Raw genomic sequence first — 18,160 nt, forward strand, 5'->3', positions numbered from 1 at the left:
CCTAACATGGCGCAAATTTGTTTACATTTGAAACTCTTAGTAGTATACAGAATTAAGTCATTTGGTGCATCAACCTCAGTTTCACTCTGACCATTAATTCCAAAACTTGAATTTTTGGTGTATCGAAACGTTCCGCCTGTTGGCCAAATTTTTTGTTTTTGAGTACAAATTGTAATTTTAAGGGCAAATTTTTTTTTAAAATCGGTTTAAATGTATTCGATATTTTAGTATTTTTATATTATTTTACACTTTTTAAAGAAAATGTTTTGAGTTTTTATGTATTGAGTATTATGTATTATTTTTATGTATCGGAATGAGAAAGGAATTAATTGGATGAGAAGTATATCTCTAATGAAATTCGAGGAAATAAGATTAAATAATGTGCAGCCAAAAAAAAAAAAAAAAAAAAAAAAAAAGTGTATAATTTAACAGGCCGTACAAGGAAGTCATGTGGTGTCCTCATCAGATTCTTTCTAAATGATAGCAAGAAAATATTTTCCTGATCAACTGTGATTTCAATATTTTAACCACATACAGTTCAAATTCTTTGACAACTCAAATAGAAAGAAATTAAATCACAAAAAAACATGTTTGAACTTAATTGAAATTAGCATTTATGAAATAAAGATGAATTCACATACCTTAGATCTATTGGCGGATGCATAAAAGTGCTCATAGCCGGGAATTCCTCTCTGCCAATGCAGAGCCCATGTATGTTGGTCGCTAGTTATGGTAGGATTCAGGTCCAGTACAACCCTTATTCCCTTGCGATGAGCTTCGAGGACAAGCTGCCGGAAATCATCCATTCTGCCTAAATGAGGATCGGCGCTCCTCAAGTCGATAATATGCTCGAACTCGAGAGGATAGTCCAAAGCGCTGAAGACGGAATTGAGCCGGATCGCTGTGACCCCTAGATCATGGATGTAATCGAGTCGACGAATGATACCCTGTAGGAATAAAAAAAGTACATTTATTGAATATTAAGAAGATTACGTGTACCCCCAACGACTATTCCTTGAATGTTCAGGCTTAGACACGTGACTCTAGCTCAAGAAATGATACAAACATGTATAAATCTAATCACAAGACACCGCTAGATAAAGCACAGGAAATCTGTTTTTACGCAGGGCCACTACGAGGAAGATTCCAATTACAACACAGACACTTTCTAAAAATGATCTGTATAAAAAGAACATTTCAAAGACCTAAGTACGTTGGAGTTTTCAGGGTTGGAATTTCTTTGGAATTTTTGAAGATTTAAAAGACTGAATGAGTTCGTGCTAATTAAAACAATGATTCTTTTACACGGCTTCATTTTTCATAATGATCAGTACCTAACTTTAACAATTAACGGTCATTATCTCCCACGAACGCAAGCCTTTTCTCAAATTGGAGCAGATCGAGAACAGTCTTGAAGCTTTATCAAGGACACAAACTAATGCGTAACATGCAAAAATGGCTTCTAAACCAAAACATTCAGAACTATAAATCACCTTCACTCAATGTTAAAACAAGGAAATTTTAGAATCGTAATAAAAGTTTAATTTCATAAAATTCAGAACTTTAAATTTCAACATTTCTGCAAATAGAGACTTGAAATCCAAACTTTTTTTAAAGTAATGTGAAATGTATCTTTGAGAAATTTCTATTTGAAATTTAAGCATACGTGAATGCTCGTAACAATCATCCAAACAGTTCATTCAGGGATGCTTGACTAATTTTAATTGTAAGAGGATGGAACCTTTTTGTTTAACTTCTTAGCCTATGAAGAACATTTCGGGTTTACACTTCTCTTATCACTCTATCTATAAAATATCTGTCTCGTATATTTTTATTTAAATATTGTTACGGTTTTTGTGTTTAGTTTGTTCAGTAGAATTGTAATTAAATTGTTTCATTTTCCCGTGCAATGCTGCGCGCGACGAGTTGTAAGAGAAAGCTACGCCGATAAAGAAAAAAATACAGGAGCACGCGCATTTAATAAATAAGTATCTCGTAATCGTACTGTTTTGCTATTCGAGAAAACACCAGAATGTTCTCATGCGTGATTAAAAAGCTTATAAAAGCCGGATTAAAACATCTCAGTTCACTTGTTTACTTAGTGCTGTTATTGATTATAGTAAATTCGCGGTGAAATTGGATTAGCTCTCTCTGATATTGCGATATTGTACGGATATCTCTGAGAAAATCTCAGCATTTTGTTTTATTTCTTGGGATAAGAATAAATTCTATTCACTTTTCATCGGACTTCGGCATTCAATTTATTATGAACCCGTACGCACGCAACAGTACGTATATTCTCATGAAGGAACTTAAGACTAAGGATATTTTAAAATTTTTATTTTAATGCTTTGCAATATAGATGATATTATACTGAAAACATTTTTATTCATTACGGACATTAAAGTTCTGAGATCAATTAGAACATCAACTATTCCACCATCTCTATTATTTTTGTTTTCCAATGGCGGGTACTTGCCTATAATGGCATTGGCCACTCATAAGGCCGAATATTGTGACCATTTTATTATGGAGGTAACTAATAAGGCGATCACCGTTACCTCCTATGAAGGGACAGATAATTTTACATCCATGCCTTTTCCGCGATTCGAATCCGGACCCTTCGGTTACGCAGTCAGGCTCCCCTATCCACTATACCGTCTAAGCGGCCCATCTCTGTTATAAATAATTAAGAATCTGCATGTAAATTCCTCGCATTAAGGTAAACAGCGGCAACTAGAACTACAAAATTCTGGATCAGTTGGCAAGAGGATTTAGTGGGTTCGTCCGGAACGATAAAGATACAGAGATTTCTTGCTGTAAGAAAATGCGCTCCTTACACGTCTCGAGTTGCGGTGCAACATCTAGCGGAAAACATATGCCAATTTTTTAACCGTCTTCCATATTCGCCTGGTCTGGCGTCAAGTGACTTTCTTTTATTCCCGAAAAATCAAATTTCACATGAAGGGTCAACGCTATCAAGACGTAACCGACATTCAAGCTACAGCAATACATATTGAATAACATCCCAAACAAGGACTTTTATGATAGTTTCATATGGCGGGATGAAAGTTCTGTGCGTTATAATCTACTGGGAGGACTATGTAGAACCACCTGAATCATTAAAACCTTCATCTTTTAACACATGCTCAGAAAGTTTTGAACAAAGAGTGTAAATCTATAACATGGCTTCTAATAATAGTATTTAATGATTGTACCTGAAAGTCTCCATAACCGTCTGAGTCCGTGTCTTGGAAAGAAGCTGGAAAAATCTCATAGAATGTGGCGTCATTGAACCAGAGTTGGTCGTCTGCATCAAGATGCGAGATAGGCATCTTTGTCGGGGTGAAGACGGAGACGATGATGCTGAAGATGACGGCAGTCATGCAGATGAAGGTGGTGAAAAAGCATGCTTTACGGAAGGAATTCCACGATCGCCAGCAAGTCGGCAACCGAGATACTGGTGAGCGAGACGAAGACATCTGTCGGTGGATGGGTCTGTAATTGGGAAGGCGGCCGGACTTGAACCTGTAAATGCAATTAACTTACGTATTTAAATACCTGGAAATATTTTATATTAAAAAACATACAGAACCCGGCTATAAAGCTACAGCAAGAATTTAACAGCTCATAGAGAGATGTTTTAATATTTTTGTTATATAATTTAGATTTTTCAGTTAATATGTTCAGCACCGTTCTCTTCACTTTCCCGTAAACTTTCGCATAATAAGCTCTTCTAGCTCTTCACTTAATTATTGTAATTTTTGGATTCATACCGATAAAAAGCCAAGACATTATTTTGACCCGCTGCGTCAACATAAAGGGACCCAGATGGTAGCTATTTTCCTGTTCCAGAATAAAGGTGTTGGAATCACAGCACCGGTTTCTGAATTTAATGTTTCCACAGATTTGACGCTTTGAGGAATTGCTGCGAAAGTGGCTTTGGCGTGAGCTGAACAGACTTTATCCAGGTAACCAGCACCGTTGTGATAGGGACACATAAGATATTTAGAAAAGAGGACTGAAGTTTAATTTTCTGTATTAGTTCTAAACACTCACTTTCAAATACTAATGTTTACTCTATGGGAACCGTATAAAATGTTACACTTCATATTTAAGGAACCTTTTTCCCCGTTGTTGGAGCTCTGAAAAATTGTAACTCTGGTTTGAGAACTTTTATAATAGGAAAGATGGGATTAGGATCAATATTTAAGAAAGCATAAGATGCTCGATTGAGACTTAAGAGCAGGCATTCAAATACATGCTCATCTTTCTGTGATTGACTGAAATTAAGAATTTAATTTCTAAAGCATTTGCCAGCATTGATTGGTTCTTATAATGTTAACTTAAGTCTTCACAATTATTATGCTTATGTCAGTAGTGATATTTCAGCTATAACAGTTAGCTGCCCTAAACCATGCACTCACCTGCTGCAGCGAAATACCATAGTGCACTCTCTGAGCAGGCCAGATGTCCATTGCACATCCTGTTCTTGCGTAACTGTCGATGTCACCAGAACTCCGGATTGAGCGTTGTTCAGAAACGGTGGCCCGCATGGTGTCTGGTGTAACCTCATATCAAGCGTGAGGTACTGGTTGGGGTAGATGGCTCTGGACAAGCGAGCCTTCTTCTGTAGGTCTTCTAACGTGGGCAAAGAAGATGTCATGATGACAGCCGTTTGATTGTTCGCTTTGTCAATTGTCTTTAAAAACATGCGCTAACTTCGGATGATTCTGGAAATTCAACATTTTAAAGAATAATATCGTTTTCCTGCAAAGAAAAAAACACAGTTACTTTTGAAATAAATTTCGATTAATTAAAGAAATAAATAGAACGCAGTTCATTTGCAGTGTTACGAAATGTACAGGTGAGGTAAGATGGCTTCCCCGCAAAGCAGTTTTAGACTCCATCCGTCCATGGTATAACGCCAAATTTGTCACCAAATGGGCGATTTTTCGCCAAATGTGGCAACACTGCCTTTCCTTGCCATTTTACGGCAACCCTAAAACTGCTTTGCGGGGAAGCCATCTTACCGCGGCTGTACATTTCGTAACAATATAATCCGTAGACAGAGCATGAATCTTGAAACAGAGAAGAATTCAGTATCAGCTAAGGATTTGTGCCACAGAAATCTAAATATAGGTTTAATCAGAATAAAATGTAATTTAGTCAAGTATTTCAATAAAATTTTTAAACTAAAGAACTAGGTCAGGTTGCATATTTAGACATGCAAACGTTATTCATATCTTGTAATCAGGTTCAAATCGCCCAAGCTTTATCTTTAACCTTTTACTACGTATCATGTTAAAATGATGTATGAATGATTTTAAATATCATATAATTACATAATAAGGATATGACATCATCGTCAGCTATTAAAACATGCGTCAGCTATTAAAAACTAAGCATATAAATAGCTCTGATAAATATCTTTTAAAAAGTTACCTGTGTGACATATACTTCTAATAATAGCTAAAATGATCAGAATAGATTATTGTATTTAACCGATACAATAAATACAAATTTAAAAGAAGACTTTGCAACGAAATATTAAAAGAAAATATGCACCAAAATTCAGAGTATGCCATTAAAGGTTAAGTCATCTCCCTGTTCCAGTAGATACATGCTGCTTACTACATGCTAAAATACGATCACAAATTTAAATCTGAATCAGAGATACAATTTTTATAAACTAAATTGTAAGTATTTTATAATACATCTCTGATAGTGTTTTATGGCTAATATTCCATAAGCGGGATAAGGCGCCAAATTACTTTGGCCTTCAAAATTTGGCGAATTTTTTGGGCGGCAATGAAAGTACTGAGATGTGATTTTTAAACACAAACAGAATAGTAACTTTTAAGTTTTGCAGTAGTGAAACGCCGTTATTTTATGTAAACATAATGGTAAAATGAGATGATGCAATACTAGATGAGTAAAACAAAGTCCAACAGCTTTGCAAGTAAAAATATAATCCTATCTATGTAATTCATCATAGAATAGTAGAATGAACAATTCTTGTAAATAATTATTGAGTACATAAATATACACACTTATCAGATCAGAGAAATGGGAAGTGAGTTTTAAATGTAAACAGAATAGCAAATTTTTGTTTACAGTGGTGAACAGCGATTATTATGTGCAAACATAATAAATAGTAAATGAAATTGATTAAATGATAAAACAACGTCGTGGAATTCAACATACTAAACAACTTTCGTTCAAAACCTTTAAATATTCTACATATTTCCATTGCCACATGCAAGAAACAAAACAAAAAAAAATAACTAAATAAAATTAAATAAAAACATTCAGAACTTCACGTCATCTGAAATCAAACGTTCTCTCACCAACAACAGCTTAACCTTCTGCAAATATTTACATAAATATAATGTTAAATATATATATAATATTAAACAGTAAAACTTTTAAAAACAAACAAAGTATTTCGAAATTAAATTTAAAAAAATCTGGCTACTCTCAATTCGCATGACTTTGGTAAGAAATAAATATTATAATAATTATTGTTATTATATTAATAAGAAATTGACTTTGGTAAGAAATAAACAGTATAATAATTATTGTTATTACATTAATAATAGGTATCAGTTCCGGGGTCTTGCTGAAGATAATCTCGAAGTCCATGACTAAGGAGGTTAAAATTTTGCAAGTGTGTATTACATAATAGTTATGAGAGCAGAAATATACTGGAATATATATTCCGCTGCATATCCCTGCCTATATCAGATTAATCTCTTATAGCGAACTAAGACATACTTTCGCACAAAATGATCATTTCGATAAGTTTTTAAGGACATACATTTTAGTAACTTTATAACTGTTGAACTATTAGACTAGAAGAGAAACACGCTAATGTGACAATCAAAATCGTAAAAAACAACCTTATATTTAGCGTAGGTATAATGAAACACTCAATCGATTTCGAGGGCAGCTAAAGGTCCCTCCTCATCAGGAGAAAGAAATACATAGAAAGAAGGAAATAGGAATCACAGAAACACGTGGTGCTTATCAGCACTGCACGTGGATATAACTAGATTTTTAATCAGAGTTGCACTGGCCACCTACTTTTACTGAGCCAGGCTGTCTGATCAAGCATAAAGAAATATTAGCGAAATTAAAATAGGGAGCGAGGGGCAAATGCACATTACGCTCAAAATCTGAACTTCAAATAATGGAAAGCAACCACTGAACGGATTTTTATACCCTCTGGTAGTACCAAGTGCGAGGAGGTAACGTCATCTATCGGCAAAAATAATTGAATTAAGACAGTAGAATTTTAAAGGCATTAGGAAGGACTGGATTGGACTTCAAATCATTAACTAAACTTTCTAAATCTTTGTGAATGTGAAAAGCCTCAAGAAAATCCAATTCGCCTATGGATGAAGCCTTTTGGATGATTTTTGCAGACCCAAAATCAAAATTATGGTTAAAAGTCCGGCTATGATACGCTATTGAAGACTTGTTAATTTCCCCTTTTTTGACATAAGATTCATGTTCCTTGATACGAAACTTCAACGCTCTTTTTGTTTGGCCAATATATCTTAAACCACACTGACATGATATACTATAAATTCCCCAAGAATTCAAGACAGAAACGCAATCTTTTAGAATCGAAGGGTGAATTTTATTAATAGGGGAGAAACCGACTTGAAAATTGAATTTCTGGAGAATCCGTGCAATTTTATAGCTAACAGAAGGATAAAATGGAAGCACGACAAGGTCATTGATATGATTTCTAACAGTGGAATGTCTTCTTTGATGGGAATCTGAAAATTTTTTGACGGCTTTATCAATAATCACGGGAGAAAATCCACGGTCAATCGCAACTGCTCTCAAATAATTAAGTTCATTGGTAAGCAAAGGTTCAGAGGAACAAACTTTTAGCGCGCAGAAAACATAATAGTAAAAAGAAGCCATTTTTTGCTTAACAGGGTGGCATGACTTGGCATGGGGTGGTAAACAAACTGCAAAGGGTTTACGGTACACAGTGGTGCTAAAATCGGTTTCATTGCGGATTATAAGAATATCGAGGAAGGGGAGGGAATTGTTGGATTCAATTTCAAGAGTGAATTGGATGGCTGGATCAATTGAATTCATAATAGATAGAATCTCGGATAAATCCTCTTTATAACCGTCAAAAAGTGCGAAAGTGTCGTCAACATACCGAATCCAAAGACGAAAAGATAATTTATCAAATAATTTCATCTCAAAATAGTGCATATAAATGTCAGCAAGTACCGGACTGAGAGGATTACCCATAGCCAATCCTTCAACTTGACGAAAATATGCATTTTGGAAAACAAAGTGGGTTTGACTTAGAGAAACTTTAGTAAGCGAAACCAACTCATTAATTTCAGTATGTGTGAAGTGAAATTCCCGAAGCCTAGTTTCAAAACAATTTAGTGCTCCTTCGACCGGAACATTAGTAAACAATGATTTGACATCAAATGAAACCATAATGGAACGAAGTGGGGAAATATTTTTAAGTTTATCAATGACTTCAACAGAATTTTTTACAGTGTGAATATTGTTATCAAGTAGAGGAGAAAATCTGGAAACTAAATATTTGGCCAAAGGATATGAAGCAGTACCTATGTTGGAAACAATTGGTCGAAAAGGAATACCGGTTTTGTGGACTTTTGGAAGAGCATAAAGTCTAGCGCAATTAGTAATAGGCGGAATAAGTGATTTCTTCAACTGAGTTGGCAGAAGGTGGGAAGATTTAATAGCACTTTTTACTTTCATGAGGTCCGAAGTTGAAGGATCTTTAGGGATCGAGCAGTATGGGCCTTCATTTATCAATTTAGAGACTCCAGTAATATATGTGTGTTTGTCCATAACAACGATCTGTCCGCCCTTATCAGCTTTAGAGATAATGATATTAGTATCAGAATGAATTTCACGTAAGATCTCATTTTCCTTTTTGCTAAGATTAGAACCCAAAGATTTATTGTTAAAATTAACGTTATGAGTAATTAGGTGGCGGATTGTATCCTTCTGCGTTTCCGAAATTTTGGAGAATTTAAAGGCTTTCTCTATAGGGGCGATGATTTGAGGAATTGAAGGTTTAGATGTCTTTGAAAAGTTGAAATTATATTTTAATACTTTTAACTGATCCTCCGAAAGATTCCTATTGGAGATATTAACGATGGAGTTAACGTTTACAGTGGGAAGATCAGCTAGATAATATAATTGGGACTATCCGACTGGTGTGTGAGTTTTTGGAATTTAGAAATGAGCACATTTTTATGCCGTTGACAAACGGTATCGGTTCTAGACCAGGATGTATGTTCAAATGAGGAAAAATTTTCAGTGGAATTAGCAATTTTTAAATGGAGGTAATATAATTCAAATTCAATTTTAGATAAACGTTTGCGTGTGTCCCTTATAATGTGACGAAGAAGTGCCAATTTGAATTTATGCAAAATTTTTGAAACGTGAACGGAAGCTTTAAGGCTACATTTCACATGTATAAATTTGGGAATGAAATTTCGATTAATTAATTGCATTTAAGTAGAAACTGTAGATGATTTAACTTCGCTAATATTTCTTTATGCTTGATCAGACAGCCTGGCTCAGTAAAAGTAGGCGGCCAGTGCAACTCTGATTAAAAATCTAGTTATATCCACGTGCAGTGCTGATAAGCACCACGTGTTTCTGTGATTCCTATTTTCTTCTTTCTATGTATTTCTTTCTCCTGATGAGGAGGGACCTTTAGCTGCCCTCGAAATCGATTGAGTGTTTCATTATACCTACGCTAAATATAAGGTTGTTTTTTACGATTTTGATTGTCACATTAGCGTGTTTCTCTTCTAGTCTAGTTTGTGCTATCAACCGGCATTTTCGAGAATATTTTACTGTTTATTGTTTTACCACGTGCACCATTTTATTTGCTTCTTTCCACGTGGCCATCATTTTTTCGGATTTGGTTTATGCTATCAACCGGCATTTTCGAGGTAATTCTATATTTTTTCGGTTTACCACGTGCACGATTTTGACTTTCGTTGCTTCTTTCCACGTGGCTATTGGTTTTCAGTATTGGATGTTTCTCTCCTTTTGGAATGTTTTTGTCATTTGTTGATGAAAATTGTCTTCATTATTTATTGGTGTTTTTTTCAGGTTATAAGTAATTACTTGTTTGGACTTTCGGAATTACATTTCTTTTGTTCACTTGTTTCTTGCTTGTGCCCTTTTCACAATATGTCCACTGACAGGAACCGATTTTGTAAGTTACGCCTTAAGCGTACGAAATTCTTGAATCATCTACAGTTTCTACTTAAATGCAAACATCAAAATTTCATTCCCAAATTTATACATGTGAAATGTAGCCTTAAAGCTTCCGTTCACGTTTCAAAAATTTTGCATAAATTCAAATTGGCACTTCTTCGTCACATTATAAGGGACACACGCAAACGTTTATCTAAAATTGAATTTGAATTATATTACCTCCATTTAAAAATTGCTAATTCCACTGAAAATTTTTCCTCATTTGAACATACATCCTGGTCTAGAACCGATACCGTTTGTCAACGGCATAAAAATGTGCTCATTTCTAAATTCCAAAAACTCACACACCAGTCGGATAGTCCCAATTATATTATCTAGCTGATCTTCCCACTGTAAACGTTAACTCCATCGTTAATATCTCCAATAGGAATCTTTCGGAGGATCAGTTAAAAGTATTAAAATATAATTTCAACTTTTCAAAGACATCTAAACCTTCAATTCCTCAAATCATCGCCCCTATAGAGAAAGCCTTTAAATTCTCCAAAATTTCGGAAACGCAGAAGGATACAATCCGCCACCTAATTACTCATAACGTTAATTTTAACAATAAATCTTTGGGTTCTAATCTTAGCAAAAAGGAAAATGAGATCTTACGTGAAATTCATTCTGATACTAATATCATTATCTCTAAAGCTGATAAGGGCGGACAGATCGTTGTTATGGACAAACACACATATATTACTGGAGTCTCTAAATTGATAAATGAAGGCCCATACTGCTCGATCCCTAAAGATCCTTCAACTTCGGACCTCATGAAAGTAAAAAGTGCTATTAAATCTTCCCACCTTCTGCCAACTCAGTTGAAGAAATCACTTATTCCGCCTATTACTAATTGCGCTAGACTTTATGCTCTTCCAAAAGTCCACAAAACCGGTATTCCTTTTCGACCAATTGTTTCCAACATAGGTACTGCTTCATATCCTTTGGCCAAATATTTAGTTTCCAGATTTTCTCCTCTACTTGATAACAATATTCACACTGTAAAAAATTCTGTTGAAGTCATTGATAAACTTAAAAATATTTCCCCACTTCGTTCCATTATGGTTTCATTTGATGTCAAATCATTGTTTACTAATGTTCCGGTCGAAGGAGCACTAAATTGTTTTGAAACTAGGCTTCGGGAATTTTACTTCACACATACTGAAATTAATGAGTTGGTTTCGCTTACTAAAGTTTCTCTAAGTCAAACCCACTTTGTTTTCCAAAATGCATATTTTCGTCAAGTTGAAGGATTGGCTATGGGTAATCCTCTCAGTCCGGTACTTGCTGACATTTATATGCACTATTTTGAGATGAAATTATTTGATAAATTATCTTTTCGTCTTTGGATTCGGTATGTTGACGACACTTTCGCACTTTTTGACGGTTATAAAGAGGATTTATCCGAGATTCTATCTATTATGAATTCAATTGATCCAGCCATCCAATTCACTCTTGAAATTGAATCCAACAATTCCCTCCCCTTCCTCGATATTCTTATAATCCGCAATGAAACCGATTTTAGCACCACTGTGTACCGTAAACCCTTTGCAGTTTGTTTACCACCCCATGCCAAGTCATGCCACCCTGTTAAGCAAAAAAATGGCTTCTTTTTACTATTATGTTTTCTGCGCGCTAAAAGTTTGTTCTTCTGAACCTTTGCTTACCAATGAACTTAATTATTTGAGAGCAGTTGCGATTGACCGTGGATTTTCTCCCGTGATTATTGATAAAGCCGTCAAAAAATTTTCAGATTCCCATCAAAGAAGACATTCCACTGTTAGAAATAATATCAATGACCTTGCCGTGCTTCCATTTTATCCTTCTGTTAGCTATAAAATTGCACGGATTCTCCAGAAATTCAATTTTCAAGTCGGTTTCTCCCCTATTAATAAAATTCACCCTTCGATTCTAAAAGATTGCGTTTCTGTCTTGAATTCTTGGGGAATTTATAGTATATCATGTCAGTGTGGTTTAAGATATATTGGCCAAACAAAAAGAGTGTTGAAGTTTCGTATCAAGGAACATGAATCTTATGTCAAAAAAGGGGAAATTAACAAGTCTTCAATAGCGTATCATAGCTGGACTTTTAACCATAATTTTGATTTTGGGTCTGCAAAAATCATTCAAAAGGCTTCTTCCATAGGCGAATTGGATTTTCTTGAGGCTTTTCACATTCACAAAGATTTAGAAAGTTTAGTTAATGATTTGAAGTCCAATCCAGTCCTTCCTAATGCCTTTAAAATTCTACTGTCTTAATTCAATTATTTTTGCCGATAGATGGCGTTACCTCCTCGCACTTGGTACTACCAGAGGGTATAAAAATCCGTTCAGTGGTTGCTTTCCATTATTTGAAGTTCAGATTTTGAGCGTAATGTGCATTTGCCCCTCGCTCCCTATTTTAACTTCGCTAATATTTCTTTATGCTTGATCAGACAGCCTGGCTCAGTAAAAGTAGGCGGCCAGTGCAACTCTGATTAAAAATCTAGTTATATCCACGTGCAGTGCTGATAAGCACCACGTGTTTCTGTGATTCCTATTTTCTTCTTTCTATGTATTTCTTTCTCCTGATGAGGAGGGACCTTTAGCTGCCCTCGAAATCGATTGAGTGTTTCATTATACCTACGCTAAATATAAGGTTGTTTTTTACGATTTTGATTGTTGAACTATTCTTACAAAATATGCCTACCTATCAAATGTGGGAAAAATTGCTGTTTTATCGGATCAGAAGCATTTGTTGAACCTAATCAGTCTTTTTATGACTCACTCATTATTAACAATAATCTTAAGGAATAAGATTGGAAACGGGAATGATGTAAAAGGATTAAGAAGTGATGGGAAAAGCGATGTACAAGGGTTAAAAAAAGAGCAAAAAGAATAGATCAAAAAGTGGAATCTGGAGATTCGACACAATCGATCCATTTGTTCCCTAGATTGACTTATTTCAAATATAGTGCTAAAATTCCCTAAAACATTCCTTTTACATAGAACTAACAAAAAAAATTATCGAATGAAAAGTTTTTCAGAAAGTTAAGAATTGATGAAAATTAAACATTTATAGCACAGGCGGAGAAATTTATTCTCCCCTAAAATGTCATTGAACTTACTTTCAACAAGACACGAAAAATCTAGTACTCCGTTTGGTCAAATCATTGTTAGCTCGTCCAGTGAAGTGAATCATTCGATTCTTTGAGTTCGAAAGCGAATCACCCATCCCTACTATTTACCAGTATTTTACGTACCAGGAGTAGATAAAAACGTTTTGTTGAATTTTAGTGCATGTATTCTTTTGTTGTCGGGGACATATCTGTCTATTTGAAATGACTTGCTCATAAAACAAATAAAAATGTAATATAAATTTTTGCCCAGTCCTGGTAGTTGAAATTAAAGGTATAATGTGTAGCTCGAAAACACTAAGTAAACTTGACAATAATATCAATAAATTAGGTCGGTTTCAAACTCAAATTGCACGCGAGCCAAATCCGTGATCTGAAGGTAAGCTGACCGGTGCAGATAACTAAATTTTAAAATTTCCTATTATATATTTATCCAAATAACGAAAAAAAAACTCAAAAAGTTGGTTTTGCAAGAAATTTATGCTGGTCGCAATGTGTAATTTAAAAGCACTGACAGCTGAATATTAAAATTTTCAGATTGACATCTATTCAAAGAATTGTACTGAATTGAAGTAACCACTAAATAAGTTACTTTTAATGTAAACTAAAGGGAAATACACGGAAACTTCTAATGAAGGACAAAACTTGAAAATAAATAGTGATAACCTATTCCCTTTCTTTTATTTATTAGATTTTACTATGAGGTATACGGGAAAATTAATATTTGTACTGTAGTGTTTTCCTTATTCTGCATAACAAATTTATTTTAAGATTGATACCTGTATTGAACTTCTCAACTTCCTCTCAACCTTTCTCGACAGGATGTAAATTGAAAGTTAAGTGAAGTGGGCATTTAAATGGGTGCATCCCTGAGTTTATTCAGATGTACAGCTTGCAGCTTTGCGGCGGCAACGACAAACGGAACGGAGTTCATTCAGAGCGTGTTTTCGCTAGCTAGCGCAAGTTTCGTTGTTACGCTAGCAAGCCTCTTAGACATTTCATCATCACGCCTGTTAGATTTTTGTGAGTCAACGTGTTAGGCGTAACTTACGTGCTATCTAGCACTACTTATTTTAGATTTTGACTTGAATTAAATTCTACGTTTTTCGTTTCACCTCAAGTTTGACGGTGCCATTGTACCGCACGAAGATCGTGCCTTTCTGTTAACTATTTCGATTTTAATAAAGGGTTACTTTCCGCCTTCTTCTGTGCTGGTATTTATTCTGTGCGAGAATTCGCCAGGTTCATTGTAGAACATACTTTACTGGTATGTGGAAAAACAGAGAATGACCCTACAGTACGTAAATAATTATAAACTTTGTTTCTTACTACGTCTTTCAGCAACAACACTTCATGCCGTTACGATTTTCATAAAGTTTGTAATCTTAAAAAGAGAATTATTAGAAAGTATCTTCATAACAAACTGTAGATACTCATCGGAAGTGAGGTACTTTTGATAGGTTTATATTAATTTTCAACTAGGAAAAGAAAAGCTGTTCACATGTAAATGCATTCTAAAAAAACGCGATTATTCTTATTGCAAAAATTCATAACTAAGGATGTTTATTTTTTGGCAAGTACTGATAAAAGTTAATCAAATTTTTATCAAGCCTTTGAATAAGAATTTAAGCTACAGAGTAAGTTAATTAGCTCCATTTCTAGATTTTCTGGACAATTATTCACGTTCGTTTTTTGTAATGAAATCAAAAATGTACTATTGGATTCTAAACCATTAAAATCTTGAACTTTTTCTTCAAATTCTTATTTTAAAAACTCTAATTAGTTTACTGGAAATGTACTATAGAGCCACACAAATTTGCTTCGGGTGCCGCATACGAACCGCGGGTCGACAACTGAATAAGCTGATCTGTCTTCAATCGATCCCCACTATAACAAAATCCAAGGGACCTCGGAAGGTTTTGGTATAACCGGTATTTCGCTGTATTCGATCCGAGAAGGAAAATGAATTATTTTGCAGAAAGGTGTAAAAACTGAAATATGGAAAAAGGTGAATAACATTGTGCCATCTATCAAAAGAAGTTAATAACAAACCTAATTAAGAATCATATTAAGATTTAATTACAATTATTATTACATACAGTCATTTAATATGTTCGTTGTTCTTTACCAGTTTCACTACCAGTTAATAAGTTTTCACAATAAGTTACTTAGTATAAATATCGTTGTTTTGATATTTCCCTAAAATTACCTATTTATGCCTATGAATAATTATTTTCTCCGCAGCAATATAAAACACTCAAAATGAATAATAAAAATACTACCGAATTTACTTTTAACTTTTACTTAGCTTCTGTATACAAAAATTATCTGTGATTTTTTGCTGACGTGATGCAGATTGCAAGAAAATTTCATTCGCAGTTGTAGAGCAAAGATTCAGTAACCTCTAAAAAGAATATCCTATCTCTTACATTCTGCAAAACCCTTATTCGAAGGACATAAGTTAAAAAGAAATTATACTGAAACAAAACAGAAAGATAAGGATCAAAATTTAATTCTCTAAAAGAGAATCAATTGTATAGCAGGAAGGTTACATGATTAACAACTTCGTCCTTCCCTAAATAGGAAAAATTTTTAAATTTTCATTGCTTTATCAGCCTTGAGTAAGAGCTCTGTCTGAAAAGAAATGAATATATCAAGTGATAAAAATTATATATAGTAATGAAATGTTCAACTTGGGGGCTAGTGATTGGCTTCAAATGGTAAGACATAAAAACGGAGCAAAATGTGAGGTCGATGCCAGGATTGTGGAGGTTGGGGGATATTAATGTTTACTTTGACTCAAAATACTATGTTTAAAAATCCAAAAATAAATGTAAAGGAATATCAAGTTAGGCTTCAAAAATATTTCTTAGAAGAAGGCTCATATTACACGGACAAAATTGATACTTAAACATCACAAAAATTCATTTTATTTAGTTCATCGGTCATAAACACCATATGCTGTTCTGATATATACTTATTGCACCACCTTTTTCCTAAAATCAGTTCATATTTGTCTTGCAGAGCCTTGTCTGGAACACTAAGATAAGTGGGGATGAAGATAAAAGAAAAGTAACATAAAAGTGTTTTCGTTTACGGATGGGATGTGAATTCTAATATCCTAAACGTGGATGACTTTAAGGGTTAGTAATTTTTCCGTTGAAACTTGCAGAGATTTCTGGACAAAATATGGAAAAAAAATAAAAAATGTTTTTATCAAAGATATCATCTATAGAGTTCGTTTCATCCATCCGATTTCCATACATTCGGAGTTTCGCTATAGGACTATAAAATAACAGTAAATATTAAGTGTATGATAATATAAAATTCTCTGTAACGAGTTCATAGTTTGCAAAGAAACAGCGAGCTTTGGTAATGCATCAGATAAGAGTTCAATTTCTGAGTCCTCAGCTGTGTATCAATCTTGTTTTGGTTAATATTTCTGTATATGTTACACAAAGAACGGGGGCGAAGTTTTGTAATTTAATTTTTGTGGCAAGATGTAGCTTTTAATAAACGTTTCAGTTAAGGTTTACCTCTTGGCTGTATTCTTGGAATTTTAGACTTTCATTTCAGTACAAAGACGAGAGTTTACGGAAGACAAAGTGATTAAACAGCAGTAACTTAATAATTAATTAAGTTTACCATTGCACCCTCACACAAACATTTTGTGACAAATGACTTAAAATATGCGAATATAGCTACGTAGTGTACACATCTTGATGAATCCTTTCCGGTCAAATTATCTGAACGTATATTCCTTCGCCTTCACTTTTTCCACAGACAAATCACGTGTCCACCCCATCCAGGCTTGAGATGAGAACTCCGAATTTCCTCTACACGTGTAATTTATCACGCCAGGCACTTTTATTGTAAGGAGATGGAAAGAGGTCCGGAGTTTAAGTCTTTCCAAAAGATCCATTCGTCATGTGGAATACACTGCTCTCCTCCCCTATGTCTGCCCCTTGGAATTTATGCAGCTACAAGACATTTTCCAACCCTTGAAAGAATTACATTACCGAGCTCAAGGAACACGAGATCGTTTGGTTAAAGTCCAGCACGCTTTGATAATAAATCCAGGGTGTACTTGAGAAACTAAAAACACGATTAAAGTCATTTATCTTCGGTTGATCAGCAATTTCGCTGGAGAGGATTTAGTGGAGTTTGGCATTTAAGTAATATTATTAATTATTAATGCGAATTTAAAACTAACTAAAAACAGAAAATTATTGCTAAAGGATCAAAGTAAATATTTGAATATTCTGAAGCAACCATACATTTGATAATTTATAAGATGAATGATGAATTTAAAATATGAAATCATTAAAATGACATGCATATACAAATATGTTGGAAGCTTACTGATTACTAAGCATTAAAGCATTTCCCTATTATATTGTTGCTTTAAAGAATTTTCTTGTTTGGGCTAAAATGTACAGTGTTCAAGAATATATTTCATGAATCAATATCAAATATTGAATTTGACTGTGCACAGTTAAAACACGAATAAAATTATTTAAGGGGACTCATACACCTTAAAAACCATGAGATCTTCGAATATGTGACTGTTGCAAGAATTGTGATAACTTATTTCTTTTAAAAGAAATTACTTCAAACCTTTTACAGCTGACTTCATAATATAGCTGCTTTTTGAAATAGTAATCAGAAAATTTGTGCTGCCACAAATATTTTTATAATTTAATGCTCTTTGTGACAAAATGTTTCGTCATGTTTCCACCTTGCGCGCACAGTTTAAA

At 34.3% G+C, this 18,160-nt stretch overlaps 1 protein-coding gene across 4 annotated transcripts in view; it reads right to left on the reverse strand.

Moving 5' to 3' along the window:
- The window catches only part of LOC118182751 (maltase A2-like), a 682,214-nt gene that overhangs the window by 240,029 nt on the left and 424,025 nt on the right, over positions 1–18,160 (reverse strand). For all 4 annotated transcript variants that reach the window (XM_085814806.1, XM_085814803.1, XM_085814804.1 and 1 more), the window contains 3 exons: positions 4,428–4,770; positions 3,219–3,528; positions 642–947 (listed from right to left, as the gene is read on the reverse strand). In XM_085814806.1, the coding sequence (XP_085670932.1) occupies positions 642–947; positions 3,219–3,528; positions 4,428–4,714 (903 nt within the window). In that variant the 5' untranslated portion in view covers positions 4,715–4,770. The remainder of the gene's footprint in view (positions 1–641; positions 948–3,218; positions 3,529–4,427; positions 4,771–18,160) is intronic.

The sequence above is a fragment of the Stegodyphus dumicola genome, chromosome 4 (assembly GCF_044657685.1).
Source record: "Stegodyphus dumicola isolate Sdum_Otavi_A_Nest chromosome 4, ASM4465768v1".
In the NCBI taxonomy this organism is placed as follows: Eukaryota; Metazoa; Arthropoda; class Arachnida; order Araneae; family Eresidae; genus Stegodyphus; species Stegodyphus dumicola.